This window comes from Chelonia mydas, chromosome 9, assembly GCF_015237465.2.
Source record: "Chelonia mydas isolate rCheMyd1 chromosome 9, rCheMyd1.pri.v2, whole genome shotgun sequence".
NCBI lineage: Eukaryota > Metazoa > Chordata > Testudines > Cheloniidae > Chelonia > Chelonia mydas.
This window is the reverse complement of record NC_057855.1, coordinates 89330002-89355383: the sequence shown is the minus strand read 5'-3', so window position 1 is coordinate 89355383 and position 25382 is coordinate 89330002. Positions and strand designations below refer to the sequence as shown.

Here is a 25382-nt window from a genome sequence, read left to right as displayed (position 1 = left end):
GGGGGTCTAACTTTAGGGACCTATATTTGAAAATTTTGGCCAACGCTAATACCAGACAGCCATGTACACCACTCGATATTCCATCAACAGAAACCGTTTTAAAGCCTTAAGGAAGCTTACAACACTCATCCAATAGAAGAGAGTTTGTTTGGACTTTGCTCTTGCTTGTACTGAAGAAAATAAAGCTCTTACAACCTAATACAGCCAATTACATGGTATCTGGCACTGGTGAAAAATGAATTAGGGGAGTAGTTTACAGTATATCTGCCATAACAATCTGGCTCATCTTGAAAAACTGAATTTTTTATGTATTTGTTGCCCTGCTTGGTCTAGAGCTGTACGGCCATATTGCAATGAAATGAAAATGCTGACAGCTTGTGGTGTGCTTTATTGGCAGGGTTACTGTTTTATCATTTAAATGACAAACGTTTTGGCAAGGTTCAAAAGCTTTTGCTTTCCACTTGCTACAGATTTAGAGTGCGCTTGTTAAACACCTATTTTGATTTTCTCCATGAAGGGTAATTAGTGTGTTAACCGTTAAGATGATCAAATGTCTTCTTGTTCCAATTATTGAAAAAGACATCCTTATTTTAGCATCACAGGCAGGTCAGCTCAGTTCTTCAGGGAAGTAAGGTTAAATACATCTCAATGACAAGGAAAATTAAACCAGCACTGTCTTTATGGAACACAAGTGGGCTGTTACTTTCCCATTTCCTAATTTAACTTTTTTCTATAACCTATCAAGTATTAAAAAATCTTGTGGTTTTTCATATTAACTATGCTAATCAGGGCAGAAAAGTAGGTAAGTATTTGAATGTTAAACACTTCCAAAAGTTTATTTGGGGGGACAGTTCATGCATTTTTTCATAAACTTCTAAACAGACAAATATTTGCACAACTAAACAAACATGTGCATTATTATTTTATAATGTTCAATACCTATTTTTCCGGCTGATGGCATAAAGCACATACCAGCCTTTCCCCGATAGGGCTGTCAGAGTACTGGACCAAGGGTAAAATTTTCAAAAGCATCTAACAGACTTTTGAGCCTAAGTTCCTATTTTCATAAATGACTTAGCTGCATAGGAGTCTACACTAGAAAAGGATTTGCTGGTAGAACTAGGCCTGCCAGCCCTCCCTGTGGAGACATAGTTTATGCTGAAAAAAAGCCTTCCAATGGGAGTAATGGGGGCAAACGAGCTACCTACTTTTAAAATAGAGCTTGATAAGTTTGTGAATGGGATATATGATGGGGTTGCCTATGGTAGCAGGTGACTGGACTGGATGATACAGGAGGTCTCTTCTAACCTTATGCTCCTAACAGGAGTTTGGCATGCACTGGGCTGTAAGATCATCAAGACATCATGGTAACAGGTGCAGAATAAACATCCTAGATAGATTGATAGGCCCAATCCTGATCCCATCTGCATCCATCACATGGTGTTGGCAATAGGGCCATACTGCTGGCAGTCTCAACGGGTTTAAAGAATCCTGTGCTCCCTCATCACTTAATTTGAGGGTTGGAGAGCAGGTGTGGCTGCCTCCCCACAGGTGGCATTTGTAAGACCGCTGCCCGAGCTGCTGTATATGGCATCTGGAACCCTGGGGCATATCAGGGAAGGAGAGGTGGGAAGGTTACTGCTAAGCTGAATAACTGAGGAAACTAAATGGGCTACACAGTGAGCTTCCATCTGCCCGTTTCAAGATGTTTCTGTCTGCCAGATACTAACTGAAGATGAGGGCACCTGTACTGGAGCAGGACCTGGCCCCACCCTACTATAGTCAGAGCCCCTCAGTAATCCTCCTAGGAACAGGCAAATGTCATATGTGAACTACAAGAATACAAGGACCCTGATATAGTCTCGTCTCCCCCTTGTGCCTGGGTTGAATAGCATGGTGCTTACTCCTGAGGGTTCCAGAAACTTCTATGGTCCCCGCAGGTGTTTGAAAGCTGGTGAAGATGCGTAAAAGACCACTTGGGGGGTAGAGAGCTCACACAGATCACATTTCTGGTCCACCACACCAAGCAGCTCCATGCCAGGTGCCTGTGGATTAGGTGCAGATCGCGTCCACAGCAGACTTAAATGGCCTTGGGATAGATTGGTCTGATGCAAGGTTGGGTTATGCAGCAGTAAGGGGCTATCTCACCCCTTACTGGCATACCACATGGCCAATGGTTTGATCCTTGTCATGTACTGAGTCCATCTGTGAGCTACGGCACAGTTTCAGAGGAGTTGCACACAGCATCAGATGGTGTGGCTGGGAAAACTTACCAAACTGACCTTGTAAACAAAGAAGAAACCTCTAATCTCAAATCAGCTACTGACTTCCTGGAAAGAGTTCAGTCCCAGGTTAGCATGCATTGAAGACTGTCTCATCTCTACAGCCTGGAGTATGGAACCTGTTAATGGTGAGTCTGTCAAGATATTCAGATCAGTTCAGAAAATGGAAAATTAAAAGCCCAGCTAGGATACTGCTCCTGAAGACTTAATACTGTGAGCAGCTGCGTGTCCTTAGCTCCAGTACTTCTGAGGATTGGGACCAGAGAGACCATCTATTAGGAAGAGGAATCCCAGAATATGAAAAAGCCTACAATAAAACTCTCTCTGGGTTGTTCAGCCTAATGGTACAATAAAGCTCAGTTATTGGGGTTTATTCAGAAGGTCTGTTGCCAGGTAAAGGGCATTTTAAAAAAGTGACCAGTGTGAATTCAGTAAAGCATTTACGTATGTGCTTAATTTTAAGCACCTGCTTAAGTTCCATTGAAGTAAATGGAATTTAAGCATGTGTTTAAGCATTCTGCTGAATAGGGATGGACTGCTGAACCAGGAGAAACTCTGGTGAGAACAGAGTAGAAGCATTTTTAAAACCATAAGGTAGTGATTTTTTAAAGGCATTTGTTATTTTTCCCTAAGTCCTTATCTTGTTTATAATCAAGAGGTACACTAAATTCCTTTCCCAAGGCTAAAGAGCCCTGAAGTACCACAGTTTGTGTTAGCATTGAATTGAAACAAAGCAAAACACAAAACCAAGTCTGATCGTAGACAGTTTTAATAAGTAAATAGTTATTTGCCTCTTTGTTTCTTTGTGTTTCTTTTCTGTATTATTCCAGTAAACCTGGATCTTTAGAGTCTGATCCAAAGCACACTGAAGCTGATGGGAATCCTTCTAATGGTTTCAATGGACTTTAGATGAGCCTTATATAGACAGAGGATGACAACATTTAATTATACAGCCTTCTCATTCAGCGAAATGGATATTAACTATTGAAGTTGGCTTGTTGGTCTAGGAGTATGATTCTTGCTTAGGGTGCGAGAGGTCCCGGGGTTCAAATCCTGGACAAGCCCACTTGTAATGGGGGGAGGGATATCTCGGTGCTTTGAGCACTGGCCTGCTAAACCCAGGGTTGTGAGTTCAATCCTTAAGGGGGCCATTTAGGGATCTGGGGCAAAAATTGGGGATCGGTCCTGCTTTGAGCAAGGGGGTTGGACTAGATGATCTCCTGAGGTCCCTTCCAACCCTGATATTCTATTCTATGAAACACTGGTCTATAACCCCCCTCTCCCCCCCACATAGTATGATTCATTGGAATTACACAAATAATTCCAAGAACAGTCAATACTCACTCTGAATTGGCACATCAGTCCGAGTTAAATGGTCTTCTGTCTGAATTTCCCTCACTATAATAGAATTAGTAGGAAGACTGAATGGATTTATATTTCCAGCTTTATGAATCTCATTTTTATAAATTGTCTTTTCGTTCCTACTTGATTTTCTGGAAGGTGTTTCACACAATAGGACAAATGTATGTAAAATAGTTTTCAAACACTACTACGCTATATATGCCATTTTAAAAAGATGACTGTCACCCCAAACCAGAATAACCTTGTGGTTACCGTTTAGACATTTGATTATCCTTAGAGTAAGTTGCAGTCTGCAGCCTGCATGTTTCTCAGTTTGTTGCTATTCCCCTCCCTCCTTTTGAATTTCCCATCTCTTCATGGCCATTTTGCATTGCTAATTATTTTCTGTCAGCCAAAATCTCTTTCTCTAAGCAAGTAGAACAAATATATTATTTTTCTAAAGAAAGAAAAGCTAAACATGTTGTATACAATTCCTTATTTCAGGTAATGACGTTCTCATGGTTATGTTGGAACGTATTAGGACAAAAGCCACTTTGGCCCCAATCCATTTCTCACTGAAGTCAATAGAGAGACTCTCATTGACATTAATGGGAGTTTGAAAGGGGCTGTTAGGTTAAATTCACCCCAGGTACAGTGGACCAGCACGTTGTCCACACACCACGCAGGTCCCACTTAACTCTAAATTCTACCCTTTGACAAAATTTATCCAGATGCTTAATTGCTACTTAAGGAAAAACTAGAATTCCACCATGTAATTTCTTTGTATTGTGAATTGAAATGAGTGGTATCCCTTGCAAGACCTATTCCCCTTTCCCATACTCAAAGCAGAGGGGTATGGTAGGTTCCAAGTTATGTATATGTTGCAGCAGTATGTGATACACAATTGTAAATCTCAGATCAAAAAGCAGAGTGCGATTTGTCATCTAGGACTAAAATATATAGATACATAAATACACAATGCGTTCAAACCTGTTCTTTTCATGTTACCCCAATGCAAATGTGGCTGCATTTTGTTCTTGAGTATCTACTGCTCTGAGATACATATTGTGGCCAAGCAACTGACATTGATACCCATGTTTAATTGTTGTAAATAAAAGAGGCAGATAGACCTGCATATGTTTTCAGAGTTTGCATGCTCAATACAGAACTAGTAGGGTTAAAAATCTCACTGAACATTCTATGTGAATTAAGAAGATTTTAGAATCATGTGAAAATGAAAATAAAGTACAGCTTTTCACTTAAACATATGCAACTCTCTTCATGCAGAATTTTGTTTTAGTTTTTTTTTAAGTTACACTTTGCATTAAAGAACATAACCAGTGTAAATACAATCTGTAACACTTATAAAACAGTGCAAATGTTGTAAATTTCATTTTTTTAAATACATGTATTTATAATGGAGGCAAAATCACCTTCTTTCTCAATAGAAAAATATTTATATTAAATATCTACATATGTTGAACTTAACTTTACAAAAGAGTAAGTTATAGTTTCACATTTGTAATAAATGACTATCATTTCTAGGTTTCCACGTTTAATGTTAGTGTCAAATGCATGTATGTTTAGAAAAACAAAATAAACCTGTATTATTGAGAACAGAATGAAAATATTCCAGTTCATAACGGGTGTGAAGGGGTGCAAGAGAAAGTTGATAAATAGTGTGAGAGAAGCAATGGAAAAATACAGAACTTGACAGATTATTGCACATTTGAGTTCATTCTTATGACCTTTTGGGCAAATACTTAATTCTTTAGATCTTAAGTTGGTATTCATTTTAATTTTACTGCACTTATGATTTAAGAAACATTTGCAAAATGTGAGAATTTACTATACCTTGATTACAGATTGAACCACGGGAAGCTAGGTGCAGAGTACAAACTTTAACTTATGCAATCAAAAAGCAGCAAGACTAAAAAGGCTATTAAAATGGGGGCAACATTGCCTTCTATGCACATATTTCTGGATTTTATCCTGCAGCCCTTACGGAGGCAAAACTCTCATGTTGGGCATGCTCTCACTAAAGTCAATGGGAATTTTGCCTCGCTAAGAACTGCAGAATTGGTTCCTTGAACTTTTTCTTCAAACGCTGTTGTCTCCATTGGCCCAATTCTATAACCCTTAATCACGTGATTAGTCCTTACAAATCCTAATGGTTTCCATGAGACTCCTCGATTATTTAATTAATGATACTTAGGACTTGGAGAATGATTGTCATCCCTAGAGCTCAGAATGCTTACCAAGAAGGATAAGTAGCATTATTCTCATTTGACACATACACTACTCCCATGAGTAAGAGATGCATGAACTGACCTTAAGAGCTGCTTATGCAACCCAATCTACATAACGTATCGCTAGAAGCATTGCGAAAAGAAATACTTGTGCTTGAGCCATAGTAAAAGATATATAAATTGACAGGTAGATATAGAGACAGCATATTCTCTCTTTCATAACTACATTTCAGATGATTATCACTGCAATTGAAGTCATACTGGTAGTAAACCTGAATAATTTAGCTCTTGATCTCTGAATATTGCTGTATTAATTTTCTACTGCTAATATTCTCAGTAACGTGTACATTTTAAATTGCAACTGTTTCAATTTTGGAAAACAATATGTAAAAGTACATGGCCATTAGTACACACCTTACAACACGTCAGGAGATTTTAAGAAATCATGATTTTGTTAACAGACAATGAAGTTTGTACTTAAAGTGTTTAAAAACTCCCATTTAAAACGGTAACATTTGTGAAATCTAATAAACCACAGAAAAGTTGTTTGAAATCATCCTAAACAGCTGACAATATTCTCACAATTTGTTAATAAAAACACACAGCTAACCGTCTGCTAGGAATAAGATATGCCTCAATAACAAAATGAATGGATGCTGACGTGAGCAGTGGATTTATTCTGAAGTTACTGTGCACTGTATTGATAAAGCTCGTAGCTCTTCATCCACATTGTTGTATCAGCTGGGCATCTTCTAAAATGTACTTGTGACAACCTTATGGGAAGTGCTTCCTAAGGTTTTCTTTTGAGAATGGCTCATCCAGTGTGCTCTACAAAGACATATTTTCTTTTATAGCATGTTAAGTTTAGAATTTGCAATCTGTACTAAAGTTTATACTTTCTTTTTTTTTTTAAATTCTGTGTAAATTGTTGAAATGCCATTACATAAAGATGGATGTCGGAGATCAAATACAGTATTGAACTTCCATCCATACCAGGCTGTAAAACATATACGTTAAACTCAAAGGATATGTTTCCCCCTTCAAAGAATCAAGAAAACTGTACATTAAATGATATGAACTACATATTGAACTACAAAAGAAGGTCCCCTTTGTCAGTAATTTGGAAATGTAAACAAAAAAGTTCAGGTACAAAAGTGAGTAAATGTGCCTCTGCCTCAAATATGATTCGGCACCCCGTGGCATCAATTTAATGTTCTTTAAAAATCTGTCTTCATGGTGCTCAGAAAGCATCTCAAAAGAGTTCTCATCTTCACTACCAAATATCACTTGTGAAGCTAAGCTCCTGGGATGATAAAGGTAGCAATGGGTTGTTCCTGTGAAATTCTTGGGTGTCCTTCATGGTATTATTAAGAGGTAGCTGTCCATTTAGTAGTGTCAAGGGTATGTTACAATAGGTGTGGTGATTACTTACGGAAGCTATTGGCATTGTTGCAGCTGACATGTCATACTCGTATCCTCTGCAATAATGTCTCATTTGCATGGAATCCGTTTGATGGTAATCGGCTAGATCTGCTTGAGATGCTACGAAAGTGGCAGAGGCGCCTGTCATAGCTAGAGACGGTACAGTTTGGAGGTCTCCAAAAAGTCCCTGTTCTGCAGAGTCCAGGACTTGGCGCCGAGATAAAACTTCTTTTTTCTTTGCTGGCATTTCATAGACTAAGCGCTTCCAGAACTTAGAATTCAGTTTGCTGCTTTTTGGTCCTTTCCACTTGACCACTGAGAGAAGTTTGATGGTGTGCTTTAAAGATTCCACTTCGTGGTAATTCACTTTCCCTTTTAAGTCAGTACACTCGATCAAAATAACTTTGATTTCTCCACTGACTAGCATGTTCTGGAGTCTGTTTTCCATCTCAAAAATACTCCATCCTCTCCTGAGAACATAGTCTGGAGTTAACACGATAATGAGTCTTCTGCTTTGCTCAACGCATCTTGTGAGATCTTCAATGTATGCTACAAATTATAGAAAGAGAGAGAGAATAAAATAAAGAAGTCCATTGTGTTAAACCATTAGCCTTGCAATTAAGTATACTAAAATACCCAGGTTCACTAAGGGTCTGATCCCACACCATTTAATGGAGCTTTACAATAAAAATATGATTGGACATTAATATACAACATCTCTCTATTTACATAAAATTTAGAAAAGGAAAAAAGTCTAGCTCCAAATGTTTCCCCATTTTAATCACAGTATAGCTAAGGCTGATTTAACCTCCTCACCGTTCAGCTGCATTTCAGTGACATACAAATTACAATATTTGTTTTTCATTCACAGAAAGGTTTTAGCTCTAGATCAATTTAACTTTTGCGTAAAGTATAAAATTCAGAACACATGCTATGGCCATTACTAAAATTTCTTGGGATGCAAGCTAAGGTAATCAGTTCTTATGCTTCAAGGTGGAGAGAATGGAAGGATGCAAGGATGCTTTGGGGTGTATGGATTGTAGCTAACCGGTGCTCGGGAAGGAATTCTCCATCACCACATGGACAAATTATGTTATTGGAAAGGTGCAACATGGGCAGCTTTTACCTTCTTCTACACATATTGACCACAATCTTGGAGGTCCAATGATACCAATCTTGGAGGTCCAATGATCTGTTTTAGTATTGCAAATCTATGCTTCTCCGTACACGAGATAATTAACAGAATCTTCATTAGATGATGGGGGGAAAAACCCCAAACAAATGGAAAACGTAAGCAAATGTAGAATTACTCAGAGGTGTTTATTTTCTGAGGTACCACTGACAAGGAAAATGCGTATTCTACAGTATTTATGCATGCTAACATTTACAAGGTGTTGGTGTAAGCAGAGATGCTGTTCACCATCTTCCTGTTTCAGAAGGTCAATTTATCACCCCAGAATATATTCTGGGGATTGAATCTTAATTTGTGCGTTTGATATGCCCAACAAAGGAGAATGGGGGAGAGAGGCCAATGAAAGTAATCTGACATGGACCTCTTTACATCTATTTACAGAGGTCCTGACCCAAAACCCATTCAAAGCTATGGAAAGACTTTCAGTGGGTGTTGGATCAGGCCCAGAAAAATAATAAACAGCGATAAAGATAGTGAGAACAGAAAAAAAAAAAAAGTGCTTTGGTTGCATATCATTTTGATGGTAACACTTCACTTTTACTTTTTATTACACAAACTGTCCTTCACAGCTATGCTACTCAAAGGCATGCAGTCTGAGAAAGGAGGGAAAGCATGTGTTACAAATGAAGACTTAGACACAGGAGCTGCACACAACAGGCCTTTACTCAGCACAGGGCAGGATCTGTCTTACACATACTGACCTCTAGCAGGATGAATGGTTACAGTACACTTCATTGATCAACGGCTTTTACTGTAATACTTATTTTTCTAGTCCCAGGCAAAATGTCACAGCATGCTTATTGACACCACTTCCCACCAGATAGAGAGCTACAAAACAGGCCAACAAACATTCAAAAATATCTTCATTTCAGGAGACTCAGGGTATATTTAGCATAAAATCTGCCTTTACCAGTGTTTTATTTCACCACTTAGCAGCAAGAAGAAATTATTTCACATGTGAAAAAAGCAAATTTTTATACACCCTACAGACAAACAAAAATGTCAAGACATACACATACAGTACAAATGTTTATGCAACAATCTTTTTAGTGAAGGTTTTATGATAGTTTACTCATGCAGCATATACAGTTCTTTGAATTGTTTTTCTTCAGTTGATATTTTCTAAGGGGAAAACATTGCTCTCTCTAAAACATTCACTTATTGAAGGGAAAATTCAGCATCAAAATCGAGTAAAAATCAGAAGCAACAGGAAAGAGATCAGCAGAACTGGTGAAACAAAACTTAAGGAAAGGTAGCAATGTTCAATACAATGGAAAGAGATTATCCCAATGTATCAACAGCTCAGACTCTTCATTTTCTTCTTTTCTTTCTGCTCCCAAAAAGAAAGAAGTTAGGTGGGAAGCTTCATCATTAGAGGTTGGATCTGCAAGATACAGCAAAACAACAAACCATCATGCATCTTTCCTGATACATTTCCATTCCTCCTTCAAGAAATTCAGACTACGGGTGTGTACAAGACCATTTTTATTATATAGGACCCGATGTTGTTCAGTCACTACCAGAAAGTCCCACGTATCCAGTTTAATACTTATGCATAGCTATGCAGGTACTATGCCATGTCTGTTACAAAACACATAAAAAAATCAATCCATTGCACTTATCTTCTTAAAGAAATTGTAGTGATATTTTTAATTGCAACAATAAATCCAATATTATATCAATTCAATTGAAAACTCACCAGACTTCGCTCTTATATCCTCTATAGCTGAAGAGGTGCTCTGGGGGGAAAAAGACACCCTGGCTTCCCCATGTGAGCTCTTCACCCCTCTGTGTTTCTCCTTTATTGTTGTGTGCAGTTTAATTGGTGGCCATTGCAACATTTAGAGCTCTTTCTACAGGCGACTAGAATTAGCCCTTACAAGGTTACCTTCAGAGTCCTTTCTCAAACCTCAAGTCTGCAGCTGGGTCACAGAAAGACCTGACCAGTGAACAAGGGATCCTTTGGGGCAGTGAGGATGGAATTGAGAATAGTGGCTTGCACACAACTAGACGCACCCTTCTATGCATCCCAAAGGAAAGGCAAGCAGGTTTTGAAACTGCTCGGCCCATAAATACACAATCATTCCAATATCTTCACAGCAGTACGCCAAGTTCCAGCCTGTGACTCCCTGAGTCTGTGCCAGCCAGATTCCTGTGTGAGTTCAAGGAGTCTTGGAGCTGCACTAACTTATCTCACTTGGCTATGGTCCTAAGGGGCTTTATACCAGTGGAGGATCTGCACAGCCCCACCCTTGAGCACACCAAGTGGGGCTAGGTTGGGTGGCTGGTACAGGAGCTGGCTGTACCGGCGTCACACCACCAGGAAGGTCTCTTCTTCCAGGAGAATTTTCTGCTGTCAGGTTATGGCTGGAGTCCAGTTCCCTTGTGGTGGTGGTGGACAGAGGCTGGAGCCTAACACAGGATCTATCCACCACATTTATTTTTACAGGGGAACTTTGCCTTGTGATTTGGAAAACGTGCACTAAAACAAAGCCAACATTGTTGCCCTCTCTGTAATGCCCCCGCTTGTGGTGAAACAGGCAGGCTGGGATTCTCTTGCAACAGGCACAGAATATTCTGCTGTCGCTCTTATGCCATCTGTGAAACAGAGCTCTGAGAAAACATTTCAGATGTGAAACTTAAGTAGGGGAATTCTCCTCTGCCCATTCTACCACCAGCTGGAAAGAAAAAAATAATCACAACGTTCTGCAAATTTCAAAAGCAACATAGAACTACTTCAGTGCAATTGTATTTCTTGGAGTGGCATAACTAATCTTCAGCTGGTAGAAATGAGCGTAGCTGCATTGACTTCAACAGCGCAATGCTGATTTACAACAGTTGAGGATCTGGCCAGAAATGAGAGGGACTGGGCGTGGAAGTTGTGAGGTTCAAAGGGGAAAGTCTGCTTCCTGTCTCGATCAAGAGAACCTGCTTTTGATCAGCAGCATTTTGTGACCATAAAGATTCTCAAAGGGCAGTGAAGTAACATGGGCACTGACAAAAAAATGAAAAAAACCGAATCCCCCTCCAACCAAACCAAGCCAATCAAACAAAATAAAACAGAAGGAGAAATGTTTAACATTGATTAAAATAGGCAAAAGGCATCTTTTACATTTTACTTATGAGTCTGATTCAGGCAACACATGGTCCATTTTGTCAGCTGTGTTGGCTGGTGGGTACCATACTGTAGAAGAGGATGAGAAAGTAAACAAAGAACCCAAACCCTTCAAAATTCAAGTGGCACAGGAATTTTTCCTTTAGTGGCAGGATAAGCTAGTTAAAGAAGGTGAAAAGAAAACACATTAGCCTCTGGTGTGCAGAATCGGGACTCCCCTTTGTAGCAAAAGAAAAGAGCAAGCGGTAACCCGAAATGGGGTAGTGGGAACACCAAGCTTCACCGTGCAAGCTGTGTAATTTCCCATCTAGCATTTGTGAGTCAGACTTGACTGGGAGCTGACACAGAGAAGCAAAGAAGCAAAGAGTAAACACAATGGAAGGTAAATACAGTAGCACTATAATGTATGTATTATGTATTCTGAATGTAGCGTTATTACATAAGGATTTTTTTTTAGGATCTCACATCAGACACTAAAGGAAATCGTAAAGTTCAAATACCAAAGCCATCTATTGCCTTATACAGCACACATCTCTACGAATGTATTTATTAGTTCCATTTTATAAAATCAGCTTTGCTAATAGGTGGTAGAACAAAAATGAAATAAAACAATACAAGCCGGAGGGGAAATCCCCCATTATGTTGGACCTGTCTTCTTAACCTATAGCTCTCAGTTTGCTATTGTTCAGCTGAGTTGGTTTCAATGAACTGGGTCCCTTTTGTCACCCTACCTGTAAATAAAGTGAATAAAAAGCAAACATCCTCCCTGGTACATGGCCAGAGTTATATCAGGGAGGAATATGCTCCCAGATCATTTGGTTTTTGGAAGCCCTATTCCTAATAGTTATCTTGAGAAAACTTGTATGGCTAGCCTGTATGTTAGGCCTGGACAAGAATATGGGAAATGGGGATAGCATGGGGCCTGCCAACTCCCTCCCCTCATTTGCAGTGGTCAAGCACAAGCCCCTGGAAAAAGGACGTGGGAATTAACAGGGCAATAACATCTACTGGCGGAAGAGTAGGATGAGAGCAGAGACATATTCTCTCCCTTCACTTGGGCTAAATAGTAGAGATGGGGCAGTCAGATTAAATCATTTACCCAAGGTCACAAAGGAAGGTTGGCAGAGCCAGCTATAATCCAGTGTCCAAGCCCCAAAACTATCCTCTCTCTACAGTCTGGGCCCGCTAGCTACCAATGTGCTTTATTGCATTATTCTGGATGAAATGGCACCAGCTCATCCTGGTTTTGGCATCTCGAGGGATTTTATTAAACTGTTAGGAGGACAAGTGTGAGTTGGGTTGCCCTTTTACTATAGCCCTTGATCTCTTGTTCAATTCATGTCAAATTGTGTCAAACTGTGTGGTAACTACACACTATAGCGTAATTACACAGACTGATGTGGACACACATCTACTACGCAGGGGACTAACAAATTAATTTGCACTGCACATAGAACAGGGCCTGAGCTGTGAAGTTTGGATCCACAACCTGGATTTGGATATGAACTACCCCATCATTTGAGGGTGTCAGTATTCAGGGTTCTAATCCAGCCTGTCACAGAGGTAAGACCAGGGTTATGAAGTTCAGATACACATCAAGACTTTTCCATGGTTTCGGTAGGGAATAGGGAGAGAAAGGGATTGAAGTATGTTCCTATGTTCTGGTCCAGGCCCATCTCAAATTGTAACCAATCCAGGACCCCAGAAGTGAAAGCTGATTTTCTTTTTCCTCTGTGACAATTATAATTCCATCAGCATCAGTCTCCTCTTTGCAATATATAGTGACCAATGTTTAATATCCCCTACTTCTGTATAATGCAATGGCTGAAGGGTTCTTCTGTGTCATCTCCGCTATTCTTCAGCTTCATCAAATTATGATGAACTTGGAGTCCCTCTGGGCAAGCTGATTACCCAACAACAAGATTTACAGGAAGTTTTCTAGGTCATAGAACTTACGCCACTAAACAGGTTGAAACCCTGTGATCCTTGTTCAGTTACTAAGCCTTTAGTCAGGCAATGATTATGTTCTGAGTAAGGACTGAGTAAAACAGTGAGCAAGAACTTTGGGATTTCTGCTTTTATTGCATCCATATGACAGCTAGAGCTGGTGGAACATTTTTCCATTAGAAAATGGCATTTAATGAAAATCATAACTGTCCACAGAATAGGGATGTAAGAGTTGAACTGGTTAACTGACAAGCTTGATGGTTATTGGTTTCTGTTAACGGTTAAACTCCGCCCAGGGTCCTGGCTGCCGCCCTGCACGTGGGGTCCCTCCGGGCTGCCGGCCCCGTGCCTGGGGCTCTGCTGCGGCCGAGCATCCCGGCGTGCCAGGGGTCCTGACCACACCCAGTGCCAGGTGCTTCAAAGGGAATGAACAGAACAGGACAATTATTGAGTGATCCATCCCCTGTTATCCAGTTCTAGCTTCTGGAAGTCAGAGGTTTGGGGACGCCCGGTTAGTTTATTGGAATAGACTTACAAATAGGTCTTCTTGATTTTTGGGATCCCAACACAGGCAGACTCCATTACACCTCCTCCCGCCCCGTGTTTCTCTCAGTAAGGCAGAGATCACTCGTATTTTGCTATGATATTATTGTTAATCAAGCATCAATAACACAGAAAGCAGAGCCTGCTGTAAGCAGCAATCTGCCTTTGCCTGATCTGGCCTCTGCAAGACAGATTCCCACTTTCCAAAATGGAAGATGCCTTTTGATTTGTGCTGCCAGAATCCACTTGACAACAACAGCTGCTGCTCATGCTCCCCGTGTATGGCCCTTCCTGTCCCCAGCACTCCCCAGAGTCAAGAGCGAAGAGCACAAATGCAGGGCTTGAATATGGCACAGACGTACCAACAGGAAGTTCCCTCTCCAACAGGGGAATTCTCTGCTGGGCATCTGAGGCTAGGTTATGGCCCATTCACTCCCCCGGAGTAGCTTGCCCATCTGGCTCTGTATCCTGCATATAAAGACAGTACCATAGAAATGTAGAGCTGGAAGGGACCTTGAGAGGTCACCTTAGTCCACCCCCCGCGCTGAGGCAGGACCAAGTATACCTAGACCATCCCTGACAGGTGTTTGTCCAACCTGTTCTTAAAGACCTCCACGTAGAGAGACTATTATTATTTCCCCCCCAGCGGCTAAGCTAAGAATCAACTTGATTAAACCACAATCAAACTTGCCCTTTGATTTTACTGAGGTAAGCTTTTCAGTTTGTTCAAAAATGCCCTGAGACAAAATAAACGATCAAACACTATTTAACAAATCTATACTTGGATACTTCCCAGTCCAGAGAGCAACTGTATGCATTCATGCCGGGAAGTCAGAGCAATAATGGACACCCTCCTGTGGCAGCAGTTCACAATTGCAGAGATTATCTTAAACAACCAGCCTTCCAAAGGATACACGATTGACTATAGCACTGGAATCTTATAATCTTAAATGTGCAAAGTTATACGAAGAAACACCCCGATCATCTGGTGGCAAAGTGCTGCATTATACTGAGTGTCATTTGCACTATCAGATAACAAAATACAGTACATGAAAGCATTTCGCTAGAAAAATAAATCCCTTTTTTTCCCTGAAGGAATCTGCACCTAAGAACTAGATAGTCCAGCCGCACTGTTGCTTTTGAGAGATTCGTTAAAAAAACAAATTGTGCAGCCTATTTTGCCTGTCCTGTTTTTAATCTACCATAGATAACCCTTTGTAATGTAAGATCAATATTAAATAGAACAACCAAGTAGGTATGTTCCACACATATATGCAGGAAGACATACGTTTGTGTGTCTGAATATTTTTTAACAGTAGTCCAAGTTTTCCTCTAGAAATACAGTTCCTTTTTTTCACAAATCCCAGGCACACAAATCATGCTAATTTCAAGTACATATTTTATCCTGCATTGTCATCATTAAGTTTGATTAAGCATTCTCGAGGTTCATATGAAAGAATCAAGCCTTTTCATAATGCTGAAGCAGAGAGGATGGAGAGGAGAAAAGAGATATTACATCTGTGAATGTTCATAAAATGAGCATTCCAGGAGATGTTAAATGAATACCCAAAATGATGACAAGTATTTGTTGAGTGTCTGAATGACAGGTAGTCAAAAATAAAATTGCACGCTAGTTATTGCAGCAGCTGGGAGAAACAGACTCATGTCAGATAAATCTTCGCCTTCAATATGTTTATCATTAAAAGGACATTTAAACTCTCTCTTTAATTCACTTTGTACTATTACTACATTAAAAAACAAACAAACCCTGCTGCACGGACTGTATCTGAACCACAGTTACTTAATATAATCCCTGCTAGTGATCAAGCCCACTGGGTTTTTTTTGGCAAATAGATCTGTGTTTTCTCTCAACAGTATCTCACCTATTAATGTAACCGTTTCTCAGATAGGAAGGAGTACACTTCCCGGTTTGCACTTTGAGCCAGGAAAGAAGAGTCTTTCCTAGGAATTTAACCCTTTCAATTCCATTTAACAGTTTCTTTTGGGGAGAGAAGGGAATGTTTTGACCTTTCTAACTCCTGCTAAGAAGCAGTATGATATGCTGATGCTGATAGGGACCAAAAATCTAAGGGCTGAGCTCCCAATTCTGCAATGCTCTTCAGTGGTGTAAGGTCAGACCCTATCTGATGGCTTGTAGAGGTAAAGGAGCACTGCAGTGGGGACAGGGTAAGTAGCCACAGCTTACAGGCTGCAAATGCAGGGACTGCTATAATGCCTTCAGAAACACCAGGGAAGCATTTGCTCCATGTGTAACAAAGAGGCAATGTGCATTCTGACTAGCTAGTGATGGGGGGGGGGGGAGAGGGGAGGGGGGAGGGGGAGGGAGGCGGGGGGGCAGGTGGTAAAGCCGTGGCCCTGCCTCCAACTCATCCACATACTTGAGGAATAAGGTGCCTAAATTTTTGGGGTGTGTGGTGGAGGTTGGTTGTACTGGGAAAACATTACCAGGTTCCTTTGCAGGCAAGTTGCTAAAGCAGCTGATTATAACTGCCTCAGTGTAGGGCAGGGCTTTCTGTACATCTACTTAGGAGCAGACATAGTCGGGTATTATGTTTATGTTTCTTCTACATTAACACATACACAGAGGTACAGATTTCCCTTTTCTAACATGTCTTAGTAGAAGCTAACTGAATACAGACATTGCAAACTAAATTAATATTCAAAAGCATATTTCTCGCAGGAGCATCTCAACTATTTGGCAAAAACATGTGGTATAAATGCAAACAAACCATGCATGCAGAATCCATGAATATTATGCACATTACAATGTCATTTTTTACTTGTCCCACAACCAATCAGGAAAAACACAGCTATAGATGTGTCACTGTGGTTACAGACATCAACACATGCAGCGGAATATTCAGACACTGCAGCGGAATTGATCTGAAATGGATAACTGCATTTCACTAACTAGAAATGGGCAACAGAATCAGATAACTGAACAGTGCACATCCCTTTGAAAAAGTGGAATTATGCACACAGTCCACATTTTCAATGCAGCACTTGGACAAAACTCTAATTTAAAAATGGCTCAACTGATGTTGTTAACTTGGAAACAAAAGTATAATATTTGCTCACTGTAAAATCAGAAAAAATAGAAGACAATAGGAAATGCTTTATTTGTAAGGTTGCTGTGGACAAATAAGTAATTGCTTGAACGATAATTATTGAGAGAATCCCATTTTAAATGATACAATAACAATCCGCTGTGCACAGATCACACTTCCTAGCAGCCTCTGACAATTACTTTTGTCTGACAATGAGCCTTTTTACTATGGCATACCATTCTGCAGAATTCCCCTTCGTAAGGCTCCGATCCTGCTCCCATTGAAGTGAATGGCAAAATTCCCATTGACTTCACTGGTGCAGGATCAGACCCTAAGCCGGAGGTCACACCTTGCTGTATTTTAGGAAACTCTTGAGGTTCTGAAAGCAGTCTTGCAAAGAGAACGAATGGTAACTATCTCTGTACAGTACGTAACATGCAGCACATGCCTTTCCAATAGCATCAGACAGGATTAAACCCAAAGTTCAGAAGTACTTACTCCCGCTAGGGATCAGGTCCCTATCTGGAATGAAGAGTTTGTAACCATAATGTTTTTCCAGAACATCTGGCAGTATTTCAAGTGCAAACTGCTCCTCTTCGTTATTATCACAGTCTAATGCATCTGGATCCACTTTGGTGTAAGAAAGATAGGCGTCGTATTCCTTGTTGTCTGTAGAAAAACAAAAGCCTATTCGCAGTCATCTGTTTGTAAATGTACTAGGCAGAGGTAAACTGTCTTGTGGCCTAGTTCTGAAACCCTTGTGTGTCATAACTCCTACCATGAGGTCAGTGGGGGTTTTGCACATGTAAGGAATGCAGTACTGGTGAAAATACGTTCTTCCTGGTTGTTCAATATCAAGCTTAAAAACCACTGCATTATGCCAAAAACTTTTAATGGTGAAACACAAGCACTCCATATTGCATAATAGAGATTGTGAATTATTCCTGGTTTTATATGCATCTTTCAACTCCATACGGCTTTATCGGTGGGTATTCATAAGCCTTATTTTATTCAACTCTTTTTATAGAAGTTTTAAGACGACAGCACTCATCTGTGACTTCCTCTTTTCCCTTCACATGCTGAGCTGGTAAATTATGGCTTTGTATGGTTCAGCAAAAGGTAAACAGGTGCATTGGAGACTGTCCCACACCCAGACAGACTTTGGGAAAGTCCAAATGTTGCAGCTTGGGTTTCTTTGTCCTTTATACATAATGAAGGACCAGACTGTGCCTGATTGGTACAGGTGTATGTTGGGTGGGGTGGGGAGGAAGTGCAGAGCTGCACCACCACTCCAGTAGTTATTGTGCCTTAATCAAACCCAGACTTTCCCAGAGTTCACTGCCTGACTCACTTAAGCTCCTCCCTTAGCTGCTGGCCAGCTCTGCTGATCAATGTGGAGGGATGGCTTGCACCCCAAGTGGCACTTTAAAGAAGCAGTGTAATTGGCCTGGCCCTTGAGTTGGCAAAATGGGTACAACAGAGGGTAAGGCTGATTGTGCCACTTGCCCCCACCTGGCCTACTCGCCCACACAAGAATAAGGTGCGGACAACTCACCCACACCGTACTACAGGATCTTAGCAGAGCAGCCAAATCTTGCAATGTTATTGCGAGTCTCATGATAGCTGGAATTTTTCTTAAACCCCCAGTTCCTGGATTCATGTGATTAGGGGAAAATCTGAGCTTTCACTTAAAAGAAAAAAGTTCCTAGCCTTTGTGTTTGTGGAAAGAAGCCTGAAATCATGACTTGAGTAAGTACAAAACCCAAAAGGCAAATATAAAGAACCCCCCAATTAATTAAAAAAAAATCTAATGATTTTTAAGCTAATTTCAGAGGTTTCTTGGGCCTGATTCATCAACTTTAATGTTTGGAGTTTGTAATGCTGTCTTAGTTAATGGCCATTACCTTTATTATAACCCTACAGTATTTCAGAAATAGTGGAAAAAATACGTATGTGAAAGAGTCAAGTTTTAACAGAAAGATCTCTAGTGATGGCTACCAGCTGTCATTTCCTACAGAAAATGAAAAATCAAATAGTTAATGTAGTGAAAAGAGAAGTACGTGAAAGTGGGATTATTAAGCACCAATTTTCTGTAAAGAACTGGAAAAAATCTTTACAGCAGAGTCAAAGTTCATCAATATTTTGTATTAAAGGAAGATAAATAATTGATGAGAATGTGATTTATTAAGTGCTGCTCTGTAAATGATGGCTATTTTCCTAATATTCCTTAGATAAATCTAGTCCACTATGGTTCATGAGCGAAAGCAGACAAGATGTGGACATTTATTTGCTTAGCTGTGGAATTGATTTCACGCTGAAAACAGGGTGCTCAAGTGAACTATTGGTTCTAAGACAGTCTGGTAAATTTTGATATGATGAGCTAGGTCTTGCGTGATTACCTTCAGTGGCTCATTTAACAGAAACAAATCTGCCTCTAATCACCAGAGCAGCATGGGATCTAGTTTAACTGATATCCTAACATTTCCTCAATATCAGCAAACGACTAGAATGGCAAGGATGGCAGCACTGCTGAGTCAGGAAGACCAGCAGCAGAAGGGTTAAAACCAGACAGGTCTGGAGACTGTTCCAAAATCTGCCACACCAGGCAACAATGGAACCTGCCAGAAGGTGTTCAGAGGACAGCCAATGGGTGATCAGGGAGGCAGATGTCACCGCTAACAGTTCAGGCCCTTGCCAAGGTAGAAAAGTGAACCCCGGGGATGGCCACTGTCGTTGGCTCTAAAGTAGAGTGAAATGAAAACAATCAGGCCAAGATGTAGATCAGGTTAATACTCAAGGTTAACAAATGTCTGAACATTGCTTTAAATCTAACTTGTTATTGAGAAACAACATTTTGCCTGGGAAACACAAGTGCATGTGTCTGTGTGTATTTAACACACGTGGACTTCCTGGGTCTGATTTTCTAAAAAGCTAGGCACGTGGTTTGCACACACAAATTAAATGATTGTGCACCAATGCCCACTTATGCACCCAGCTGTGCACTTCAGTGTTGTCTAATTGTATCTTCTGTTTTGGCACAATGCACCAAATACTGTACACGGTCTGTAAAAGTAATTCTACTAGACGTACTTCACTGTTATTTGACAGCAGCTGATTGGCAGTGGGTGGGAGGTGCTGGTGGGGAGGGAGAGGAGCTTATCGGTGTGGCCCCGCAAACAGCTGAGCACCCACTATTTTTTTTCCAGCCCCAAAGCCCTCCCAGAGTCAGTGCCTGTGAATTTAGCAGGTGCACACAATGACCTGTGTGCGGAAGGGGCATTCTCTAAACCTCCAGGAAACAGGGTTGTTTTTTAAATGAAAACCAGCCAAACAGCAACAAAAAAATCACATTAAAAATAGCAATAACTTGATGCCGACAACACAAGTCAACAGAACCCAGGCAATTCAGAGTTGAGGCTGGCATGTTGAGCTAGATCCCCAACGGGTGAAGAATCAAAGTATAGCTGATGTGAAATAAAGTCAGTAGAGCTACACCAATTTACACCACCTAAGAACCTGGCCCTTCTTCTTTAGCTGATGGATTTTCAGTGTGAATACTGGCCACGTGGAACAGATTTGTTTTGCGTCATGATATTTAAACATAGTTTCTAAGTTCTGCTAATGCAGACAGAGTAAGAAGGAAATTATTTTCCTCTGCCTCATAAGTAGCATCCACATTCTTGAAGCCAGCAGATGAAATTCTGGCCCCATTGAAATCAATGGCAAAATTGAGAAAAGCCAGGATTTCACTTAACATATCCATCGAGCGTTTAATAGAAACGATTATTATTTTGACACTGACACAGCTTAGTGTCTAAGCAATAGTTCGGGGGAACTGGTTATTTTTGCATAAGAGGAAAAAACCTTCCCCTCTTCTTTTCCAAAACGTAGGGATTCTTTTAGGTGTGGGATTTTCAAAAGTGCCTCTGTGATTCAGGCACATTGACTTTCACAGGACTTATGCTCCCAAGTGGCTTAGGAGCATTTGAAAATGCCACTCTAGCTCTTGAGCAGACACAGAGTACACTAATGTGGAATAAATTATATGGACCTGATTCACATCTGGGTTGCTCCCGTTTTACAGTATCTCAAAACTTAGATTTTGAAGCTAAAAATGCAGTGGTGGAACGTACCTCATGGGTCTAGCAATTAAAGTCTGCTCTAGTAAAGCACTTAAGCACATGCTTATTGAGCATGAGTAGTCTCATCGCAGACAAGTTAAGTGCCTACCGTAGATACTAAGGGGGAAAGCATTTAAAAATTATCTGCTTTACACCAAACTTCCATTCCAGTCAGTCCTCTGAAATAGTCCACATATCTGCATTAAATTATTTCCCTGCTCCCAACTAGTGTTTGATGGGGGGAAATAGCATTGACCTATTAGTTAACAAAAATAATTACTGTGGCTTTTTGCTGATTCTTTTAAATTGGCAAATATAGTGAAATTGTCCAGCAAGAAATAGTTCCAGTCTGCATTATGTGCCTTACTGGTGACTGTTTTTAGTGGGTGTGGTGCTGGGAAACATGAATGGAATTTAGAAATCTGAGGAAGGGTCAGAACTGATTTTCACCTAACTCAGTTCTTTTGAGGAATCCATTCACACTTTGTCCTCAATAAAAGGCTTATAAAAGAGGCTTCAGAACAATTCCTTTATTGCCTGCTCATTGAAGTCAATAGAAATCCAATTAATTTCAGTGGATTTTGGAATAGGATTTTTGGGCCTTATCCTTCAAGGTGCTAAATACCTTCAATTTCAATTGACTTTAGGCACCTTTTGGCTTCAATTAAAATTAAGGTCCCTCAGCACTGGGCCTATGATATCTTTTTTGGGGTTACAGTCAGTTTCCCTGAGAGACTACTTACCATCCATAGATTCATCACCTCCAAAATTCTGTCTATAGAATAGCATTAATTCTATGTTGTAGCATTTATAGATAGTCACAAGCAAAATAAGCAGGAGAAGGATAGCTCCTAATCCTCCGGCAAGCTCTATTTTGTAGATCAAATCTAGAATAAGCAGAAAAAGACAGACTGGTTATGATCCTTCCAAGCTTTAATTGCACTAATTCAGTGTGCAATTCCATGTACAATTGAGCAGCTTCTCTTTATTGCCATTATAAAATTGTCTACCTAATTTTCAGTTCATTAGCTATTATTATACTTTACCTATTCACTCCTTCTACTGCCAGTCTACAATTGCCATCTAAAATTCATTTGAGGCTATAGTCATAACTCTTCGACAAGGGAATTATGCAGTGAATTTACACAGAGTATTAATCAGTTTCTAAATAGCTTGCAGAGGATAATTGTATCTTCTGTTTTGGCACAATGTACAAAATACTGTACACGGTCTGTAAAAGTAATTGTATTAGATGTACTTCACTGTTATTTAGCAAAAAGAAAAGGAGTACTTGTGGCACCTTAGAGACTAACAAATTTATCTGAGCATAAGCTTTCGTGAGCTACAGCTCACTTCATTGGTCAAATAAATTGGTTAGTCTCTAAGGTGCCACAAGTACTCCTTTTCTTTTTGCGAATACAGAATAACACAGCTGCTATTCTGAAAACTGTTATTTAGGAGACTCTAGTTACCCAAAGAAAACTAAACAAAATTTTTGTATTTATAAAGTCAACAGGTGACTTGATTTGATCTGGTAGGCCAGGGCTTTAGCTAACTCATTTGAGAATTGTTCTAGCCCCTAGAGTGCACAACATAATGTTCATGTCAAGTGTTAATGGCCAACGGGAAGCCAGGGATGTACAGGACACAGCTAAGTGCCACTTTGTTTTAGAGGTGATGGATACTAAAGGCACCAATGTGCATAAGATGGGAGTTCTCAAACTTTTGCTTAGTGCGTGCCATATCTTAAAAGGGACTAGAGCTGGCTGAAAACTTTCTGATGGAAGAGCTTGCCATTGGAAAATGCTGATTTGATGAATCAAAAAGTTTCACAGGAACATATTGACATTGATAATTTTTTGACAAAAATTTGGACAAAGTGCTTTGTTTCGACTTTATTGTTTCTTCATCGATATACTATAACAAATGTACTATACTATTAGATAAGACAAAGTCGAAACAAAGCAGTGTAACCTTATTGAAATACAGCTTTTCAATAAGGTCTTTTTGATGTTTGCCAAACAATTTTTTTTTCATGTCACAGAAAATTTTGAAATTTTAACTTTTTTTTCCAAATCAGGATGAAGGAATATTTTGAAATATCAGAATTTCCCATGGAGTAGAAATTCCAAGTTTTCAACCAGGTGTGATAAGTCAATATCACCTGGGCATCTCCCATTGTGGCTAGAGGAACAATCTCTTCTGCCATTTACAACCACAGAACATCCTTGTGACAACAACAGTGGCTGTTTACATGAAAGAGTGACATCAGGAAAGTACTGGAGAATTGATTGAGATAAAGATTTTCCCTTTTTGGAAAATAGATTAACAATTCTCTTCACTTTTGCGCTTAATTTTACCTTCCTCTGTGCTGTTCAATGGGCAAAGCTGAAAGATCCATTATGCTCTATTGTATATTCAGTGTCAAACATAATTCCCTCTCTCCTGCCCCCCAGCAGAGGTTTAACCCTGTGGACAATAAGACCCCATTGTTTGATGATAACTAAGATGGATCTATAGAGACCTACAAGATTTGAGTCCTTTCTGTAAGCCATAACAAGCGTTTGTATCATCTCTACAGCAAATCCTAACAATTCCTGTGTGTGTCTGTAGGCCATGGGCAGCATTGTTTTCTGTGGAGAGTCCATGTCTCTTTAATCATCTCAGTACTCTGGTCCAACAAAGCCCAAATATGTTGACCTTCAGGAAATGGTATAACACGAAACTGCCAGGGTTTGGAGCCATACAAGTGAAGCATGGCTTATACATTTATAGATTACAGTTGATGTTGCACCAGGACAATGCTAATCTGATGATAATTATACAGGGCATATTTCATACATGGATCTCAAAGCACTTTACAAGGAAGGTAAGAGTCTTTGTCCCCTTTTACAGACGGGGAAACTGAGGCACAGACAGGTGAAGCAACCCTAGGCCAGTGGCCGAGCTGGTAATAGAACCCAGGTCCCAGGAGCTCTGTGCTCGAGGATATGCTGCCTGTCACTGACAAACCAATGACAAAAGTTGGGATGACTTACAATAACTAAATCTGCAGCACTGGAGGTGCCCATTTTCTGACTCCTCTCAAACATAGAATAGACACTAGAACTACTCAGCCTTGCTTTGCTGTTCATCCACCCATAAAACTTACAAGAAGACAACCTGACACAGCTATCATCAGCAGCCCAGATTACTTTACACAAGATGTCAGTGCAGATATTTACCACTTTGACAAATATAGTTCGAAGAGACATAAAGCAAAGAACTAGGATGATACAAGACATAAAGTTTTGAAGCATAAAGTTTACAAAAACTTAGATGATAAGAAAATGTACGATTATGCCACCGATGTCACCTTCAGGTTGAAAAAAGAACACCAGGCAGGAACAGTTTGGGCTTAGTTTCATTTTGCAATGCTTCATGTTTCAGTAATTAACCATCAGAGATGTCCTCAACTTATTTTCAATTTCAATTTCCAGTTTGCAAGATCTCTCCAGCAAGAAACCATAGTCCCACAGAAGTACGAGACGGGAAAAGTCACTCTGCATTTCTCAGTGCTCGTTTTAAAAGTCCTGCATATGGAGGCAGCACTCTTGGGAGACTACTCCACCGTCTGATAGCTCTACACGCATCCAAAATTTTGTCTTTCTTAATTACATTCCATTATCCCGACTTGTACCTCCCATAGACTACACTAAATATCCAAGCTATACATGTTTTAATCTTTCCTCATAAATTAGCCCATCTTGTTCCCTAATCATTTTTCTTCCTCTCCTGTGAACTCGCCCCAGTTTGTCACTATCTTCCGCTAATATGGCGTTGAGAATAGGCTAAATGTCAACATTCTCAGCCCTGCCTGAGTAGCTGGTTCTATGCCACCCACTCTCCCTCTCTGCTTAACTGGTGTGCCAGAGGTAGGATGTGGGGTGGCCCAGCAGTCCCTTTGGCTGGCTGTTTCAGTGCTTGACTGGCCCAGACTCAGAGACCTTTTCCCCTGAGCTCCAATCTTGGTGTAGTTCACAGTCTAGCCCATTACTTCTATCAAAACCCAAAAAATACATTCAGATATATTTCATTTGGGGCCCAAGTCACAATGAGTAGT

The 25382-nt window shown here is 40.2% G+C and overlaps 1 protein-coding gene across 4 annotated transcripts in view; it reads right to left on the bottom strand.

The window, feature by feature from the left end:
• Window positions 1-4703: 4703 nt before the first annotated feature.
• IL1RAPL2 (interleukin 1 receptor accessory protein like 2) overlaps window positions 4704-25382 on the bottom strand; it is a 544020-nt gene continuing 523341 nt past the window's right edge. For all 4 annotated transcript variants that reach the window (XM_037909234.2, XM_043522683.1, XM_043522684.1 and 1 more), the window contains 3 exons: window positions 22024-22167; window positions 17658-17828; window positions 4704-7843 (listed from right to left, as the gene is read on the bottom strand). In XM_037909234.2, the coding sequence (XP_037765162.1) occupies window positions 7146-7843; window positions 17658-17828; window positions 22024-22167 (1013 nt within the window). In that variant the 3' untranslated portion in view covers window positions 4704-7145. The remainder of the gene's footprint in view (window positions 7844-17657; window positions 17829-22023; window positions 22168-25382) is intronic.